Genomic DNA, 21,166 nt, shown 5'->3' on the forward strand with positions numbered 1-21,166 from the left:
AAAACCACAGGGGGGAGGGAAGGATAGAGATGCCAGACCATGAGGGGAACAGAAGGAAGATGATGGATGCTAGACCAAATTGGGGGGTGGGGGGGGGGGCAGGAGGAGAGATGGCAGGGAAAGACAGACAGTGAATGGAAGGGGCAGATGCTGGACTGAAGAGACAGAGAAGGTTATCATGCTGCTGTACCGGGCCATGGTACGCCCTCACCTGGAGTACTGCGTCCAGCACTGGTACTTTAAGAAGGACACGGTACTACTCGAAAGGATCCAGAGAAGAGCAACTAAAATGGTTAAGGGGCTGGAGGAGTTGCCGTACAGCGAAAGATTAGAGAAACTGGGCCTCTTCTCCCTTGAGCAGAGGAGATTGAGAGGGGACATGATAGAAACATTCAAGGTACTGAAGGGAATAGACTTAGTAGCTAAGGCAGGGAGAACGAGAGGGCACTCTCTAAAGTTGAAAGGGGATAGATTCCATACAAACGTAAGGAAGTTCTGTGGTAGAAAGCAACATATTTATTTGGCTCATAACTTGCTGGCGCCCGATATTTTTAGCTCACAGTGAAAAAAGTTTGCTCACAACACCCGCCCGCTTAGAGGGAACACTGGTCCTGTCCCTCCTGTAGAGCTTGTACCCCGGCAGCGCCACATCCCATTGATTTTCCTCTGTCCACCAGGTTTCTGCAATTCCAATTATATCTAGGTCCTCCCCCTTGGCCACGACTTCTAGTTCACCCATCTTGGCCATGAGGCTTCTTGCATTTGCATATAAGCACCGCAGGTCCCGTAGGTCCCGTCATTTTTCCTCCACCTCTGCATTTACCTGGGCCGCCTACCCTTGGATTTCAGGCAGTTCTCCCGTTCCCTGTGCTTCTGCTTTGCCCTCAGCCTTTACCCTCTTAGCTTTCAGCTTCCCCACATTCCCGCCACCCCACTTCCCCGCTTTTCCTCTGGGTTTTCTAGCCCTACCGGCCCCCTCCTGGGCTATCATCCCTTGAGCCTCTGTTTGATCCCCCTCGCCTTGTGGTACCTCTATATTGCCCTCAGCTTTCGCCCTCGTGCCACCCAGCCCCCCTGTGTCTCCATGCCCCTTAGTCTTCTCCCAGCAAGCTCCCTTTACCTGATGTTTCCCTCGCTGTCTGATCATAAGATCCTCCGGTCCCTCTGCTTCCTCCCTGCAGTCAGCCCGTTCAGCATCTGTTCTGGATACTGTTGTCCGAAGCGTCAACATCAGATCAGCTGTCGGCTTTCCCCCTCTCCTCAGTTTAAAGCCCTCTCGATCTCCTTCCTCACATTGGCTGCCAGTAGTCTAGTTCCCGCTGTGCTCAGGTGCAGGCCGTCCCGCCGGTAGAGCTTGCTCTTTCCCCAGTTCCTCACAAAGTGGAAGCCCTCCTCCTGGCACCATCTCCTCAACCATGCATTCACAGCCTGGAGGTCTGCCTGCCTCTTTGCATCTGCTCTCGGTACAGGCAGGATCTCCGAGAATGCTATCCTCCGTGTGCTCCGCTTCAGCTTTCGTCCCAGGACCCTGAACTGGTCAGTCAGTGTGGCCATGCTGAAGTTCCTCCGGCTCACATCATTCGTTCCGACGTGGATTATTACTGCAGTCTCCTCTGTCTCTGCTCCGTCCAGGATCCTCTCGATCCTATCAGTGATGTCTCGTGTCTTGGCCCCTGGGAGACAAGTCACTAGCTGGTCCTCCCTTCCTCCAGCTACGTGACTGTCTACCTCTTTCAAGATCGAGTCTCCCACCACAATAGCAGATTTCCCTTTCCTCAGCAACCTCTTCTGCCTCAGGCCCGTGTCCTTGGTGTAGTGCGGTGTCTCTCCCTCGGGGACCCGGTGAGTAGCGGTCTCCTCCTCTTGCGTGGTTCCTCCGTGGCCAAAAGTTATGGTAAAAGCAGATAGTGTAGCTGGTTTTAAGAAAGATTTGGACAAATTCCTGGAGGAAAAGTCCATAGTCTGTTATTAAGACATGGGGGAAGTGTCTGCTTGCCCTGGATCGGTAGCATGGAATGTTGCTACTCTTTGGGTTTTGACCAGGTATTAGTGTCCTGGATTGGCTACCATGAGAATGGGCTACTGGGCATGATGGACCATTGGTCTGACCCAGTTAGGCTATTCTTATGTTATGTTCTCATCTGTAGGGGCCTTTGTTTTCACTTCTTATTTTAATGTATTTTTTTTCTGGGAACTTATCAGTGTTTTTTATAATGGGAACAAAAATGGAAGAGAATTAATGTGTGTGGGATGAGGGGGTAACTAATTTCTTCAGCTAAATAATTCAATCCACCCCAACCAGACATAGGAGAACTCACGCACCATTCAGACACCCTCCAACCAAAAACGTCAAAAGAAAAAAACTGTTCGACAACCTCCTAGCCATTCGAGCTGCAACACTCGACCCCCAACTCTACAACCTTTTGACCTAGACCACAGACTACAAAACCTTCAAAAAGAAATAAAAACCCTTCTATTCAAAAAACACATAAAACCGAACTAACACAATCAGAACTGTCCCAAGCATCACCTGCAACTACTCCATATGTACTTCTGATGTCATGACAATTCAGACATAATTTATGTTATGTTATGTTTGGAATATGAGAAAATTTTCACTGCCTGTTTCTATTCTGACCATTTATTCCGTTTCATGGTCATTACAAAAAATATTTTTTTACATGGGGGGTGTCAAAAAAATGATGGGCCCCGGGTGCCACATACCCTAGGTACGCCACTGGCCACTTCCTCTATTACTGTAGCTAGTTTCTCCGCATTTCCCTGTACTAATTGCCTGATATACCGCAGTTCCTCCCTCATATCTACCTTATCGGGGGAATCTCCCGGCAGAGAAGCCCTAGACGGAGTTGGTGGGTCTGGTTTACTTCTCTTTGTTTTACCACAAGAAAACACTGTCTCCAAGTTAGTTTGCTTAGAAGTAGCCATACTGATGAAGTATATTTGGAGGAATGGAGCTATTCAATTACCCGTCCATCTACCAGTGCTCCCAAGCCATGCCCCCCTGGTACATCTGATCCTGTTCCACAATTTTTATTGTTTTTCTGTTTCATTTCTCTTGTGGAACCCTTTAGTGCTATTTGCATTTTGTTGTTTTGTCTTCTGGCTATGTCACGTGACATAGCAGTCACCGGCTAATCTGCTAACCTGCATATTCAGCAGGAGATAGGCATTCTTGGTTGGCTAAATTGTGCTGAATATGGGTCTCGATATATACAGTATAATAAAAAGCTAAATATGATTAAAATAATAAAAATAAATGTATGAGAATGTACATGAATGTGCAAAAAAAAGAACAGAAGCAAAGAATATATCAAACTATTAACAGACAGCAAAAAGTTAGGGAAGGGGGTAGATCACTGTCAGCAGAAGGAAGGAGGCCATCCCAAGAGCTGCATTAGGAAGTAGGGCAAACTAGAGCCCTAAGAGGGGTGAAGTCACAGAATCCTAACATGCTCAAGCCTGGCCTGATCAGCTTCCAGGGCCTTCATTCACCAGTCCATGGTCTCGAGCAATGAGCCCCATCCCCTCTGGCACAGATTAAGTTCCAGTTGCAAATGCAGGGCAAGGTGCTGCTCTAACTGTACCTGGACCCTTCAGAGATTCAGTTATCTGTGTTGGGGAAGATGAAGACAGCAACATGAGGTCATTCTCCTCTCCCTGTTGAGGCTTGTCCTGCCACTCCTGCAGGCACATCCTGTAGGCATTCAGCCAGCGCCAACGCCTCTCCTTCTCTCTGGCCCTCTTTTCTGCTGGCACTCCCTACTGGCATTTCAGGGCCTATCTGGTGGGCCTTCGCGCATATGCGTGACATCCTCATGGCGATGTCTGCGCACTTCCGACTGCCTTGAGCCGCGGCCACTACGTTTAGTGTGCCATGGCTTGAACACTGCTGTAGAGTAAAAGAGGTAGCTTAGTGGTTAGAACAGCTGGCCTGACATTAGGGAATGAGGGATGGAGGGACTCAAATCCCATCATTGGTACCTATAAACTTGAGCTGTTCCACCCTCCATTGCCACAGGTACAGAAACAGTGCCTTGCTGTGCTACAGTCAGGAGCTTTACCTTGCTTGTATTTTGCACTTACCTCTCTAGGGAGGGAGGCTTGCTCACTGTAGAATGTAGCTAGCTAGTAGACATTCCCTCCTGTAGGCATTGTAGCTCCTCCACCTCTGCCTTGGGTTAATGAAATATCTTTTTTCCTTGGTCATAAACAGCCTTGCCAGGAGAAGAGTATCACCCTCTTTGGGTAGAGGGAGTGTGCTAGATGTGGTGTATTTAGATTTTAGCTAAGTGTTTGATAGTGTTCCACACAGACATCTACTGAGTGCCCTCGGGATGTGCCCCAAAGAGATGGACTCGGTCAAGAACTGGTTGAGTGGAAGACGACAGAGGGTACTGGTTAATGGAAATCGCTCTGAGGAGAGGGATGTTATCAGCCTTAAATTTCAGTTCTTGTGCCTGTTCTTTTTAACATTTTTATAAGCGATATTGCTGAATGGCTGCAAGGTAACATTTGCCTCTTTGCAGATGATACCAAAATCTGCAAAAGAGTAGACAGTCTAGACAGAAAATTGAACCAGCCACATTCTGGGAAAAAGTGGACCCTGCAATCGACTCCACTGACCCGACGGACTTCATAAAACACTGGCGCACCCTAAGTGAAGCAACCTTGAACGAGCTAGCCCCAGAAAAAACCAAACACAGAACCTGCAGACCCTCAGACAAGTGGTTTGACTCCGAACTCCACCTACTAAAAAGACATTGCAGGCAACTTGAAAGATCTTGGAGAAAAAAGAGAAATGACCAAACCAAATCCGCTTGGAGAACCCAAATCAAACTATATAACATCAAACTTAAGGAAAAGCGCAAAACATACTACACTAAATTAATTGGCACAAACAACCCCGACACAAAAACACTCTTCAACTTAGTAAAAAAACTTACGGACACAAACCCATTCCTTGCCACTCAAGGCAATAAAACACCAACAGCTCACCAATTAGCAGGCCATTTCAAACTCAAGATCATCAAAATCAGAACAACCTTCAACAACTTAACTACCACACTCAACGAGTTAATAACAACCCCCACAATGGAAGAAGCCGTAACTGCAGACAGAACATGGACCACCTTCCCAACTCTACAATGGCCTGATTTGAACCGACTATATAAAAAATACAGCCACACCTCATGCGACTTGAACTACTGCCCATCGTATCTACTCACAAATGCCTCCCACAAATTCAAAACCAGCCTCACGCAGTGGATACAAAGCACTCTCATAGAAGGCCAATTTCCACAAGATCTTGGAGAGATCATAATAACACCCTTACTGAAAGACCAAAAAGGTCCAGTAGACACACCTACCAACTATAGACCTATCGCTTCGATCCCATTATATGTCAAGCTGATTGAAGGACTTGTGGCTCAATACCTCATCAACTACCTAGCTGACCACAATATACTTCACCCATCCCAATCAGGATTTAGATCTTACCACAGCACGGAAACACTACTAGCAACACTACTGGACATAGCCCGACAACACCTCAGTAAAGGACACAGGATCCTAATTATCCAACTAGATCTTTCCGCCGCCTTCGATCTAGTTGATCATACCATACTACTCCAGATACTTGATGCAATAGGAATCTCAGGGGTGGTTTACAACTGGTTCCAAGGATTCCTTAAAACAAGAACGTACAGAGTTAAGATAAACGATATGAAATCTAACCCATGGTCAAATCCATGCGGAGTCCCGCAGGGATCTCCACTTTCACCCATTCTATTCAATCTCTACATCTCCTCCCTTGGTACCACTCTTGACAACCTAAATGTAACATCATTCAGCTACGCAGACGACATAACTATTCTCCTCCCCTTCGAAACCCAAGACCACACCTCAACAGGACACCTGGAATCAATACTGAACGAAGTAGAAAAATGGATGACAAACCACAAATTAAAACTAAACTCGGACAAAACCAAATTCTTAATGCTCGAAACGGACAAAAACCCATCCATAACAGACCTGGAAATTAAAGCAATCAAATACCCAATCCAATCCTCCCTCAAAATCCTGGGAGTGCTGATAGACAGATGCTGCACTATGCAGACTCAAATCAACAAAACTACCCAAAAAGCATTCTTCACAATGCGCAACCTAAGAAAAATAAGGAAATACTTTGACAAAGAACATTACAGGATCATTGTACAATCCCTGGTACTAGGTCTTGTGGACTACTGCAATATCCTATATCTACCATGCCCTACAAACATGATCAAAAAACTACAGACCGTTCAGAACACAGCTCTCAGACTAATCTACTCCCTCGGAAAATATGACCACATCACCAACGCCTACCTAGACTCTCATTGGCTACCAATTAAAGCCAGAATTCAATTCAAACTGTACTGTCTAATCTTCAAAGTTTTCAACGGTACCGCACCTGCCTATCTAAACGATCGCCTAAAACGTAACCTTCCACCCAGAATAAGAAGAACACTGACACCATTCGCATATCCACCACTCAATGGCACTCATCGAAAAAAGCTTTATGATAACCTAATAGCAACGCATGCAGCAAAACTCGAACCCTCCATCACTAGATTGTTAACCTCAACATCTGACTTCAAAGCATTCCGTAAAGAAATCAAAACGCTGCTCTTCAAAAAGTATTTACAATCTACCTAATCTCCCTCTCCTCTTCCACCAACCAGGTTTGATCACTCCCTGGCACCATACCATCAATCGACAAAAAATACACATATAAAAAAAAAAAAAAAAAATTCCCTGGAACCAATTCACCCTACCGAAACAGATTGCCTACCAACGTATGGAAACAGAATATTTAATATGTATAGTAATGTAACCTGATTTATCTTCCATTGTTATTATGTCTACACACTCTCTCTGTCATTAGTCTATACCCTCAATCTGTATTCTCCAATGTCATGTACCCTCCTGGAAATGTCCAGCTCTCTTCTTATGTAATCCGCTTTGAACCGCAAGGCACAAGCGGAATAAAAATCACTAATGTAATGTAATGTAATGTAACATCCAGGATGGTGTGAATAACATGAAGAAAGACCTGGAGAAGCTTGAAGAATGGTCTGATATTTGGCAGCTAAAATTTAATGCTAAGAAATGAAAGATCTTGTATTTGGGTTGCAAAAACTCGAAGGAACAGTACAGTTTAGGGGGTGAGGAACTTATGTGCACAACAGAAGAGTGGGACTTGGGTGTGACTGAATGTGATGATCTTAAGATGACCAAACAGGTTGAAAAGGTGACGGCGAAAGCTAGAAAGATGCTAGGGTCTATAGGGAGAGGTATGGCCAGTAGGAAAAAGGAGGTATTGATGCCTCTGTATAAGACTCTGGTGAGATTTTATTTAGAATATTGTGTACAATTCTGGAGGCCGCACCATAAAGATATAAAAAGGATTGAGTCGGTCCAGAGGAAGGCTACTAAAATGACTGAAGTAAGAAAGTCAAATAATGCTTTGTTTTCCTCTGAGAGATGTGCAGATAATACTAAAGATTTGAAAACTATAAGTTTAACTGAGAGTTGTTCACCTAGGTTGAAAATTGCTTTAATTTTGTCCCATACTTCCGACCAAAATACTTGAAAATAATACCTTGGTTGATGTCCAGCTTTTGTCTCCGTCATATAAAAATCCTCTGAAATCACCATCTAGTTAACAATACAACTTTGTGATTAAAGCTCAGATTATATCTTCGGTCTTGCGGTCTAGGAATACAGTATGACATATGTGCTGTCTTGAGGGAGAAAGACTGATCCCAGAAGGAACAAACAAATACAGCTTCCTGTATGATTTCCCAGGTGTGAGAGTTACTCTCAAGTTAATCATGAAGAGTAGCTGCATTAAGGCTGACAATCAGGCACGAAAACGTTTTCTAAGTGGGTCTAAAAGCAAGCGTAAGCAACCTGTAGCCAGCCATTGAATTTTATGCAGCCTGCGAGACCATGGGAAACATACACAGAAAACATCATTAACCAGAATTTGGGGGTTTTTAAATACTGTATTTCGCAAATATTTTCAGAATAATCACTTTAATGGATTGTTTTCATTGTTTTAAATTTTTATTTATTTTTTATCACAGATCTATAGAGCTCTCTGCATTTCTGCTTCTGACATTATATACAAGGGGGTGCTGAGAAGTTCTTATCCCAACCAACTTCCTAAATTCTGAGCGTTATTTTGCCACTGTAGCTGAAAAGAGTATTATTTTATTTTGCAAAGTGCCAATTTCCAGAATCGCAATGCTGTTTTTGACATTGTCTCAGATTACTGTTTGAACCATATCAAAGAAAAGTGTGAAATTTTCAAGTGTGGAACTCCAAGCTGTCATGAAGTTCCTATTCCTATAGAACAAAACTCTAAAGGAAATCCAAGAATGTATGATGCAAACATTGAGGGATAAATGCCCATCATACTCCACAGTGAAAAAGTGATGTGCAAACTTACAGCATGGAGATTTTGAGACCCAAGATGCAGCAAAGTCTGGGAGGTCTCAAATGGTGTCAACTCCTGAAATTGTTGACCATGTTCATGACCCGATTTTGATAGATCGGTGAATATCGGCTAAAACAATTGCTGAGACATTACAGATATTCGGGGATTGTGTTGGGTGTTTAATCCACGAGCAGCTGGGTATGCAAAAGCTGTCAGCCAAGTGGGTGCCCAAATTTTTTGAATGCTGATGAGAAATGACGTTGGGTGGACACATCCAAGTTGATTATGCAGCATTTTCAGTGAGCTGGTGGCAACTATTTGGAATGACTAGCTACTGTTGATGAAACATGATTACACCACTCTAGTCCTGAGACAAAGCAACAGTCCATGCAATGGCAGCACTCAAGTTCTCCAAGGCCAAGAAAATTCAAGACCCAAAAGTCAGTAGGAAAGGTCATGGCCACAGTATTTGGGGGTCAGGAAGGTGTCATAATGCCTGACTATTTTCCAAGGGGTAAAATGCAGAATGCTACTGCAACTTGCTGTGCCGATTAAAGGAGGCATTGAAAGAAAAAGGGAGAGGGAAGCTGCTTAAAGGAGTTCTCTTTTTACAAGACAATGCACCTGCTCACAAGGCTGGCAAACGATGGATGTTTTGACACAGTTGGGGGCATAGACCATTCACCCTACTCAGCAGATCTCTTAACTATTTTCTGTTTCCAAACCTTTAAAAGAATTTGAAAGCATGACAATGTTTGAGTGGTTCAGAAGTGATTGTAGCAGCAGAGCAGTATTTCAGTGACCAAATATCAGAGTATTTTTTGGAAGGGTTACAGAAACTTCAGACGTGATGTGCCAAGTGTCTTAAACTTAGGGGTGAATATATGGAATAACTTGTAAGTTTCATGGCTCCATGTCATTCCCTTCTAGGTTGGGCTGAGAACTTTTCACCACCCCCTCGTAATGTGTGGCCTGCTAGGGATAATCCACCCCTAATCTAAAGTAATCTTTTGCAATCAAAATGAAATCATGAGTAAAAAAAAAAAAAAAAAAGCACAAGCACATACCTCATTTTTCTCTGCACATCCTTGCAGAGCTCCACTATTCGTTTATAATCATCTGCCAATGCTTGGTTCTCCTCTTGATACTGCTTTATTTGCTTTGCTAGTTTCTGTTTCAAGCTGTTGAGAACATCATGCAATCTAAAACAAAAAGAGAGGGCATTCAGTTAAATAACATTTTGAATCAGTGAGATGTAACATCTCATTTTCAACAGGAATACAAACCAATAACCAAAGGAAATATACCATTTGTGGGAAAAATTGTGTCAATAAGTCAATGAAGTAAATTTATATTTTCACTTCCCATGGACTGAAATTTTCCCTGAAATTCAAGAAATGGAAACTATCACTTTTTATTGAAATTTTCAGATTGTTAATGATACATAACATTAAAGAAAAATGGAGTGGGTTTACACGATATTTGGAGCTGGGAGATACAATACGCCATTTCCACTGCACAATGGCCCTGACTCTGGAGTCGTAGGGTCCGCTGCACAGCTTCACCTTCCTTGAGACAAACTTTCTACTTCTTAAAAAAAAAAAAAAAAATCTTTATTCATTTGTATAAACTTATAATAAGTGTATCATCAAATAAAAACATTTTTACTTAGATACAACACTTAATATTCTGCAATAATCCATTTAAAAACTTATCTCCCCCCTCCCTCCCCTTCCATAACAATTCAAAACACATACTAAACACATACTTTTTGTTACATAGAGCATTTTGGACCCCAGTTCGATTACAAAAGTTAGATTCCTCTAAGTCTAATAGATGCTGGCACTGTAATCTTGAAGCAGGGACTTTAGATCATTTATTATTCTATTGTCCCTTTATTATGACTTTTTGGAAATCAATTTGGCCCCAAATTAATTGTTTATTGGAGAATCATGTGGCATTATTCTGTGATATGATTTTATTCGGTATGGCAATGAGAACAAAGAGCCAAATTTCATCAAAGAATAATAAACTTTTAATGATTATGACAGGAATCGCCATACAACAGATTACAAGTAATTGGAAAAAATTGGAATAGACTTAATTATAATTTCTGGTGGAATTCAATATGTCATATTTACAAAATGGAGAGAACAATAGCTGTACAAAAAGGGAATTTTAATAAATTTAATGAGATATGGGGACCATTAACAAAATATTGCAATGAGTATAAATACAATCTAAGGTAGAAGGGATGGGAGGGGGGAATCTGAATTTATTAAATGATTAGATCATTAGGAAAGATTATTGATGTGAAACATTTGATTGAATGTAAGAATGAAAGGGAGGGTGGGATGGGATAAAATTATTATATACTAATATCATAAATGATAGAATTTCAAATGATGTTTTAATTGACAAATGTTTAATATATATGAATTTGTTGTAAGATGAAAAATGAATAAATAATTTTTTTTTTAAACCCACATACTAAATTCTTTCCTACCATTCCTTACAATTATACAAAAACCAAAATCTCTAATTATCAAAGTTTCAAATTATAGGCCTATTTCTTTAATCAATGTAGATGGTAAACTTTTGGCTAAGACATTGGCTTTAAGATTGGCTAAAGCTCTCCCTTTCATTATAGGTATGCATCAAACAGGATTTGTTGCTCAAAGACATTCTTCTAATAATACTAGATAGGCGTTTCATATACTGTATTTAACAAAAGCCATGAAAGAGCCGGCTTTTTCTGTGTCCTTGGATGCAGAGAAGGCCTTTGTCTGAGTAGAATGGACCTTCATGTATCAAGCAATGGAATGGTTTGGTATAGGTTCAGTATTTATACAAATAATACAAACGTTGTATAGCTCCCCTGCTGCTAAGTTGTATATTAATAATAATTTTTCAGAACGTTTTAATTGGTAGATGGGGTTAGACAAGGTTGTCCTTTATCTCCTTTGCTTTTTGATATTGTTTTGGAACTCTTGTTATTAGCTATTCAACAGGTGAAGGAGATACAGGGTATTCCGCATTCAGATAGAGAATATAAAGTATCTACATATGCGGATGATATCTTGCTTTATTTGAGAAATCCAGAAACAACCATTCCATGCTTGCTTGAGTTGATTGTGAAATTTGGAAAGTTTTCAGGTTATAAGATAAATTGGAATAAATCAGAAGTTCTTCTACTTAATGTACATTGTACAAAAGGTTTATTTGATGCATTTTCTTTTGTATGTAAGGAAGATAATCTAAAATATTTAGGAGTTTGGATCAAAAATACAGTGGATGATACAATGAAATTAAATGAAAAATGTTTATTACAGAAGGTAACAGAAATGTGTGAGCAATGGAATCCTCTGCACTTATCTTGGTGGGGGAGAGTACAAACTGATGATTTTACCTGTGGTTTGTTACCAAATGGGAATGTTACCAATTTTTTTCAGGGGTCTTTTTATAAAAAGTTAAATAGTATTCTAACAAAATTTATTTAGCTGGGTAAAATTCCTAGAATTGCTTTAGTGCCTTTGCAAAAGCCATTTATGGAGGGGGGGATAAATTTTCCTAATTTCTATAGGTATCATCAGGCCTATATTTTGCGTCAAGGTATATATTGGGTCCTCCCAGAGCCCATTGATAATATCCCAGACTGGTTTTGGTTAGAATGGCGACTCATGTTTCCTTTGCGACTTGGTCATGTACTTAGTATCAAAATGCTTAGGCTATATAAAGAACATAGAATATTTGTTGATACATGGAAAACTCTATGATATGTAAATAGTCTAACTCCTATTCCGATAAATAAATCAACAAATCAAACAATTTGGCTTAACTCCAAGATCAAAATTGATGGTTTTAAAATTATCTGGAAGCATTGGATGCTGGCAGGAATACGTACATTGGAAGATGTAATATCTAATGGTAAGCTGCTTGAGTTTTCACAATTGCAACATAAATTTGGTCTCAACAAATCACAAAGTTTTAGATGGTTACAATTGAAGCAGGCCATTCAGGCGGGGTTCCCTGAATGGAAAACTCTTAATAATCAACATAGTTTGGAATTCTTATGCTTTCAGGTAGATTTCATGGGCACCAGGCCGCAGTGTGGTATAAATTAATATCTGGATTTGTGAATAAAAAAACAAAAACTGGTCTTCGGGACATTTGGAGCATTGAGATTAAGCATTAAATTAATGCGTCTCAATAGCCACGAATTTGGTCTTGGAGGATGAGATGTACAGTGTCTGCATCTACGAGACAAACTTGGTTCTTTCTTTTGCATAGAGCTTTTTGGACCCCTGTTCGTTTACAAAAATTAGATAGCTCTAAGTCTAATAGATGTTGGCATTGTCATCTTGAGGCTGGGACATTAGATCATCTTTTATTCTATTGTCTATTTATATTAGTATTTTGGAAATCAATTTGGCCTCAAATCAATAGGATGTTAGAGAATCCAGTAGCTTTGACATATGAAACTATTTTTTATTTTTTTTTTTGGCATGTCAATGAGAGCGAAGAGTCAGATTTCGTCAAATAATAACAAACTTTTATTTATATTGACTGGAGTTGCCATTCAACAGATTAGATTCAATTGGAAAAATCATAGCAGATTAAATTACAGTTTCTGGTGGAATTCTGTGTGTCATATATATAAAATGAAGCGCACAATAGCAACACAAAGGATATTTTGGTAAATTTCAGAAGATTTGGGGACCATTAACAGATTTTTGTAATGAGTAATAACGTTTTCCCAAAGTAAGATATTTGACATGGAGGGGATGGGTGGGTAATAAATATTAAATCCTATAATGTATAAGAGTATTTAACTGTTTTTGATGTATTGGGAATGGAACTTTTGTAAGGGGAGGGAGGAGTTGGGAGGGTTTTCTAACTTGATATCAATTGTTTAGATACTAGGAATAGTTCATAATATTCAAAATATTATAGAATATAGGTAATGGCTGAAAAGTTATATTTTTAATGATATATGAAAGTTAATCAAGTGTATATTTATAAGTTCGAATGATTTTTCTTATACACTTGTTGTAATATGTAAAAATGAATAAAGAATTAAAAAAAAAAAAACCCAAAATCTACCCCTCCCCCCACCCCCAATCTTAGACATGTACTATTTAAGGGAAAAACGGTATTTACTCATTTCAATAATTTGTTAAAGGCTCTCAAACATTTTGAAATTTTCTTAAATACCCCTACTGTGTAGCTATTACTCTTTCCATTTTGGGCTCCTTTTATCAAGGTGCGCTACGGGGGTTATTGCGTCAGACATTTCATCACGTGCTAACCCCCGCGGCAAGCCAAAATATATATATATTTTTTAATTCTTTATTCATTTTAAAACTTTCATCAAGTGTACAAAAATTTATAATAAATAAAATAAATTTAAACACTTGTGCATCTTATCATTATATCTTATAATTAAAAATATAACCCTCCCCCTCCCACCCTCGAATCCCTCTACTTATTATATTTTCATATAATGGAGACCCACCCCCCACCCAACCCTAAATTTTACATAATTAATAGAAAATTATTAGAAAAATGGCATAATCAATCAATGGCAAGCCAAAATATTAACGCCTCATCAAATTTCTGCGTCTCAATGGCCACAAATTTGGTCTTGGAGGATGAGATGTACAGTGTCCGCATCTATGAGACAAACTTGTTTTTTTCTTCTATATAGAGCATTTTGGATCCCAGTTAGATTACAAAAGTTAGATAGCTCTAAGTCAAATAGATGTTGGCATTGTCATCTTGAAGCAGGGACTCTAGATCATTTATTATTCTATTGTCCATTCATCTTGGCCTTTTGAAAATCAATATGGGGCCAAATAAATTGTTTATTGGAAAATCCTGTGGTATTATCTTATGAACAGTTCTATTTGGTATGTCAATGAGAGCAAAGAGCCAAATTTCATCTAAAAATAACATTCTTTTGTCTGTTTTAAGTTTTTTATTGATTTTTTCACATATCAACAAGTGTTATAAATTTTCCATACATTTATCTTAACAATACACTTGATATCTCTATAATGTATTTTATATAAACCATATTTTATATTATTTTTTTTATGAATTTATATAACATATATATTGTAATGATTTTATCAATTATTATTTAATTATGAACCCTTTTCCCTCCCTTTATCACATTAATTTCTCATAAGACTATCATTCATTCATTATGATATATTTTTTATAATGTATAATAAAGAGAATAAATTCTTTACCCCTTCCCTCCCTCCCTTCTTTAACCATTATCTTATTATGGGAAAAAATTAAAATCAGTCATTGCAAAAATCTGTTAATGGTCCCCAAATCTTCTTGAACTTATCCATATATCCTTTTTGTGTTGCAAATGTACGCTCCATCTTATATATATGGCAAACTGAGTTCCACCAAAAATTATAGTTCAATCTGTCATAATTTTTCCAATTATGTGTAATTTGCTGTACTGCTACTCCAGTCAATATAAATAAAAGTTTATTGTTATTGATGAAATTTGACTTCGAGCTCTCATTGCAGTACCAAACAACATCGTATCATATGTCAAGGCTACCGGATTTTCTAACATCCTATTAATTTGAGGCCAAATTGATTTCCAAAATATTAATATGAATGGACAATAGAATAAAAGATGATCTAATGTCCCTGCTTCAAGATGACAATGCCAGTATCTATTAGACTTAGAGCTATCTATTCTATGTAAACGTGTAGGGGTCCATAAAGCTCTATGTAAAATAAAAAACCAAGTTTGTCTCATAGAGGCTGACAATGTGCATTTTAACCTCCAAGACCAAAGTCGTGGCCATTGAGATGCATTAATCTGATGCTTAATCTCAATGCTCCAAATATCTCTAAGACCATTTTTTTTCTTTTTATGTACGAATCCAGATATTAATTTATACCACATTGCGGCCTGGTGACCCATGGAATCTATCTGAAAACATAAGAATTCCATACTATGATAGTTATTAAGATTTTTCCATTCAGGGAACCCTACCTGAATGGCCTGCTTCAATTGCATCCATCTGAAATATTGTGATTTATTCAAACCGAATTTATTTTGCAATTGTGAAAATTCAAGCAGTTTACCTTTATTTATTACATCTTCTAAAATCCGAATTCCAGTAATCATCCAATGTTTCCAGATAATTTTAAAACCGCCAACTTTGATCTTTGGATTGAGCCATATTGTTTGAGTCGTTGATTTAGTTATTGGAATAGGAGTTAGATTACTTATATATCTTATAGTTTTCCAAGTATCAACAAATATTTTGTGATCCTTATATAACCTTGGCATTTGAATACTGATAACATGACTCAGACGTAAAGGAAACATTAATCTCCATTCTAACCAGAACCAATCTGGTATATGTTCAATGGGCTCTGGGAGGATCCAATACATACCCTGACGCATAATATAGGCTTGATGGTACCTATAAAAATTTGGAAAATTTACCCCTCCCTCCGCAATTGGTCTTTGTAAAGATACTAGAGCAATTCTGGGGTTTTTTCCAAGCCAAATAAATTTTGTTAACATCTTATCCAATTTTTTGTAAAGTGACCCCTGAAAAAAAATTGGTATCATACCCATTTGGTAACAAACTACTGGTAATATCATTTTTACAGTTTGTATTCTCCCCCACCAAGATATGCATAAAGGATTCCATTGTTCACACATTTCTGACACTTTTTGTAATAAATTTTTTTCATTAATTTTCATAGTCTCATCCACAGTTTTTGTAATCCAAAAATAACAGACTTCTATTGGTTATGACTGGGGTCGCCATACAACATATCACAAGTAATTGGAAGAATTGGAGTAGGCTCAATTACAGTTTTTGGTGGAATTCATTATGTCACATTTATAAAATGGAAAGAACCATAGCCATACAAAAAGGGAATTATAAGAAATTTAAAGAGATCTTGGGGCCATTGACAAATTATTGTAATGAATATATACCATTTTTCCATTATAAGTACAATGCAAATGAGAGGGTAAGACGAGGGGGTTTTCTGAATTTTTTTTTTTTATACTTCTTTATTCATTTTTTGAATTATCCAAACAAGTGTAAAATAAGTCAAAATAATAAAATACAATTTCACTTGAATTTCTACAATCAACTCACAATAAGAATTACCCACTATCTCCCCTCTTCAAATATATTTGTATTTATCTAACACAATTTTATATAATCATATCCCTCTTGTTATTTATCATAAAAATTATTAATCCCACCCTCGCACCCACCAAATATATATACTCATTGGGAATAAATACTATTATTTACTATAGTAATTTATTAATGGTCCCCACACTTCTTTAAATTTATTAAAATATCCTTTTCTAACCGCCAATGTTCTCTCCATTTCATACACATGACACACTGAATTCCACCAAAAACAATAGCTTAACCCCCTATAGTCTTTCCAATTGTATGTTATTTGTTGGATAGCAACTCCTGTTAAAATCATTAAAAGTTTATATGTAAGGGATTCCATTGCTCACATAACTCTGTTACTTTTTGTAATAAACTTTTTTCATTCATTTCAATTGTTTCATCAAGTGTGTTTTTTATCCATATACCTAAATATTTTATTCCTTCTTCTTTCCATATAAAAGGGAATGATTCAAATAATCCTTTTGTGCAATACACATTTAAAGGAAGAACTTCTGATTTAGACCAATTTATTTTATATCCTGAAAACTTTCCAAATTTTTCAATCAGATCAAGTAAACTTGGAATGGTTGTTTCAGGATTTCTCAAATGGAGCAATATATCATCTGCATATGCAGATATTTTATACTCTCTACCAGAACGTGGTATACCTTGTATCTCCTTCACCTGTTGAATAGCTAATAATAAGGGTTCAAGCATTATATCAAAAAGTAAAGGAGATAGAGGACAACCCTGTCTAACTCCCCTTTGCAATTTGAAACAATCAGAAAAATTATTATTAATATATAATCTAGCAACAGGAGAGCTATATAGAGTTTGAATCATTTGTATAAATCCCGAACCTATACCAAACCATTCCATGGCCTGGTACATTAATGTCCATTCCACACTATCAAAAGCTTTCTCTGAATCCAGAGATACAGAAAAAGCCGGATCTCTAATTTCTTTTGTTAAATATAACATCTGCCAGGCCAATCTAGTATTATTAGAAGAGTGTCTCTGAGCAACAAACCCTGTTTGGTGCATACCAATTATGTAAGGAAGAACTTTTGCCAAACGCATAGCCAAAAGTTTGGCTAATAACTTACCATCCACATTTATCAAAGAGATAGGCCTGTAATTTGAAACCAACATGGGATCTTTATTTGGCTTTGGCAAAACAATAGTCAACGACTCTGCCATAGTGCCTGATATACAACCTTTCTTAAGTTGATTCTGATATAAATTTAATAAATGAGACAAAAAGGTATTTTGAAATGTTTTGTAAAACTCTACTGTAAAACCATCACCACCTGGAGCGGTCCCCACTCTAAGAGACTTCAATGCTGTTTGTAATTCTTTTAGTGATATTGGTTCTTCCAAACTTCTTTTTATATGATCAGGAACCTTCGGTCCTTCAATAAAATTTTAAAACTCTTTTCCATCCTTTTCTTTATCTAAATACGGTTCAGAAGAATACAGGTTTTTATAATATTTTAAAAACTGTTTTAAAATAGATTCAATTTGAAAATGAGTAACTCCTTTGTTATCTTTAATTGCATTCATTTTCATCTTACTTCTTTTCACTTTAAGATAATTAGCCAATAATCTTCCTGCCTTATTTGCATTACCATAATACAAAGCTTGCTGACAAAGAACATTTTTCCTAGCCAATTTAGAAGAAATCTCATTATATTTATATTTAACTTTTAATAAAGCTTGCAACGTTGAGTTCTCCCATTTTTTAACCAACTTTGATTCCAAAAATTTAATTTCTTTTTCTATCTCAACAAATTGTTTTATTAATTGCTTTTTAGAATAGGCTGAGAATGATATAATCTGTCCTCTCATTACTGCCTTGAAAGCATCCCACAATACTTCTATAGATATCTCCTCTGTATTATTAATTTGAAAATAATCATCAATTTTTGATTGAAATTCTTCACAAAATTTTGGATATGCAAGCAATGCATTATTAAATCTCCACACCGGCCTAATATTATCTTGGTCATTAATATCTAAATTAATCCACACACCCCCATGATCCGATAAAATTATTGGATCTATAGAAACGTGAGTAACATCTTGTATTAATCCATCAGAAACAAAAATATAATCAATTCTAGAAAAAGATTTATGAACATGTGAATAAAATGAAAATTCTCGATCATTAAAATGAAGAATTCGCCAAATATCCTTTAAATTGCAAGAATTTACAAAATTCTCCAACCCTAATGATTTTAAAATTTTGCTAGGTTTTTTATCCAATAAAGGGTCCATAACAGCATTAAAATCTCCTGCCACTATCAATTTATTAGCAGCCAATGGTAAAATTATTGGTTGTCGAGCTTTAAAGTATTCAATTTGATTCGAATTAGGGACATACACATTAAAAAGCGCCATAGTACTATTGCCCATACTCATGTTCACATTGTAACCAGACAGACTTCGTGCCTGCCCTGGTTCCGGATAGGGTTCCTATTGAGACTCCCAGTAAAACCCGGAAAGGAGTGCCCAAAGGTTGTCCTTGGAAGAATCGGGCTGATTCTCACCCTGACCTCCAGAGGGAGTTGGAATATCCTGAAAGTTCCCTAGACCAGCAATATTCAGGTCACCAAAGGAGGAGCTCTAGAGCTGCTTTGAGGACTGCTGAATCAGCCAGGTTAGGGTGTGGCCCAATCAGTATAAAACCAGCAGCTCAGTTCAAGGGAGGAAGCAGGTTAGGGAGAAGGTTGGGACCTTTGCTCCCTGCAAGTCTCCTTGGGCCAGGCAGAGGCGAACCCGTCTCACCCATGGAGGTACAAGAAGCTGGAGATATTTTGGAAGAAGCTGTGCCTGAGCTGGAACTCCCAATGGAAACTGAACTCTTGCCAGAGGAAATGAGCTTGGCTGAGGAAGCCATGGAAGTTGGTTTGTCTACCAGCTGTACCTGCTAAAGGAAGCTAACAGTGAAGAATCAGTGAGTGCATTTTTTTTCGTGTTTGTTCAGCTTGCTGTGTGTAAAAGACTGTCTTGAATGAAGCTGAACCTTGAAGGACTTTGTGGTTTCTTTTCTGCTCTGTTTTTTTTTTTGTTAAGAAGCTGTTAGTGCCTGAATTGAGGGAGAGGTTTGCTATAATCTGGGAGGGAAAATTTGAAGCTATTATAAGCTAAAAAGTAAAGCAAACCTGAGGCACTCTCCTTATCCTGACAGTGCAAGGCTTGGCTGTCAGAGGCTTCTTTTGAAACACTAGCAATAGGGCAGCCAGTGCCTTAAACCCTATTGTGTTATTCAGTGTTTGGAAGGAACTAAAATGCCCTGTTTAGGAGCATGGTTATTTGAGAGCTAAAACCCAGTGGGGTGAAAAAAGAAAAAAAGTATTCTTTTTGTTTTTATTTATGTTTGGACTGTTCATTACTCTGCTTGGTGAACTTGGACTGAAGATATTTCACTTACCTGTTTTGAGTAGGACTTCTAATAAGCCTGCCCTTATTACTTTGAAGATAATAAATCCTGAATTTTTTTTTACTTCTCATTCTGAGGAATTGTGGTTTATTTTTGCTTTTGGTTCTTGGTGTCATTCTTTGACTGCAGGGTGACTCCAGTCTGGGTCACACGCAGGTGTCATTTTTGTGTAATCACTATATGTGCTGTGGAGTCTTACTCAGGCCCCAGACCTGGTTACAACATGTACCCATCTTCCTAATTGATCTGCAGCCACCATACTAAATCCTGCAGAACACTTTTTATTAATTAAAATAGCTACACCAGCTTTCTTCCCTACCGCAGGTGCAAAAAAACAATCCTTTACCCAATTACCAATTAATTTCTTTGATTCATTACCATTAAGGTGTGTCTTCTGTATGAAATAAACATCCGCATTCTGCTGCTTTAAGAACATTAATGTTTTTTTCCTTTTTATCGGATGGTTGAGACCATTAACATTCAATGAAAAAATCTTAAAAGTCATGGTATAAATCAAAAATAATATCCCAAAATTTCCATCCCAATAATAATATATATTCTATTCCCCATCTTGACAAAAATATTATACCCCATCCCCTCCCCTACCCCCCTCCCAATATCCTCAATCCCCACCCCCTCCCCACCCACAAAATAAATGCAAACTTTGAAATGCACATTCCAGACTAAGCAACAGATAAACTCCCCACAAGTTATATCTATCATTCAACTAATCATTAGCCATACAATCATAGTATGAAAATAAAATCACATATTAATTTAAATTCTTTAACACAAATTACCTCCCCTCCTTTAACTATCTTTTCCTTCTCCAATCTTATTATATAGGGAAAATATAACAAGAATAAAAAACCCCTTCAGATAAATAATCCATTAAACTTTATAATGATATAATTACCTTCCAAACCCAGTTTCTATAATAATATAGATCCCAGCCCCTCAATTTACTTAATACATTTAATTCAAAATTGAATGTGAATACTCTCTATATATTTAATTCACTTCCTCACTATAAAT

General features: G+C 37.9%; 1 protein-coding gene across 1 annotated transcript in view; it reads right to left on the bottom strand.

Moving 5' to 3' along the window:
• DRC1 (dynein regulatory complex subunit 1) overlaps window positions 1-21,166 on the bottom strand; it is a 152,204-nt gene that overhangs the window by 77,235 nt on the left and 53,803 nt on the right. Inside the window, exon 9 of the mRNA XM_033935808.1 lies at window positions 9,568-9,702. Within this exon, the coding sequence (XP_033791699.1) occupies window positions 9,568-9,702 (135 nt within the window). The remainder of the gene's footprint in view (window positions 1-9,567; window positions 9,703-21,166) is intronic.

Source organism: Geotrypetes seraphini, chromosome 3 (assembly GCF_902459505.1).
Source record: "Geotrypetes seraphini chromosome 3, aGeoSer1.1, whole genome shotgun sequence".
Taxonomy (NCBI): domain Eukaryota; kingdom Metazoa; phylum Chordata; class Amphibia; order Gymnophiona; family Dermophiidae; genus Geotrypetes; species Geotrypetes seraphini.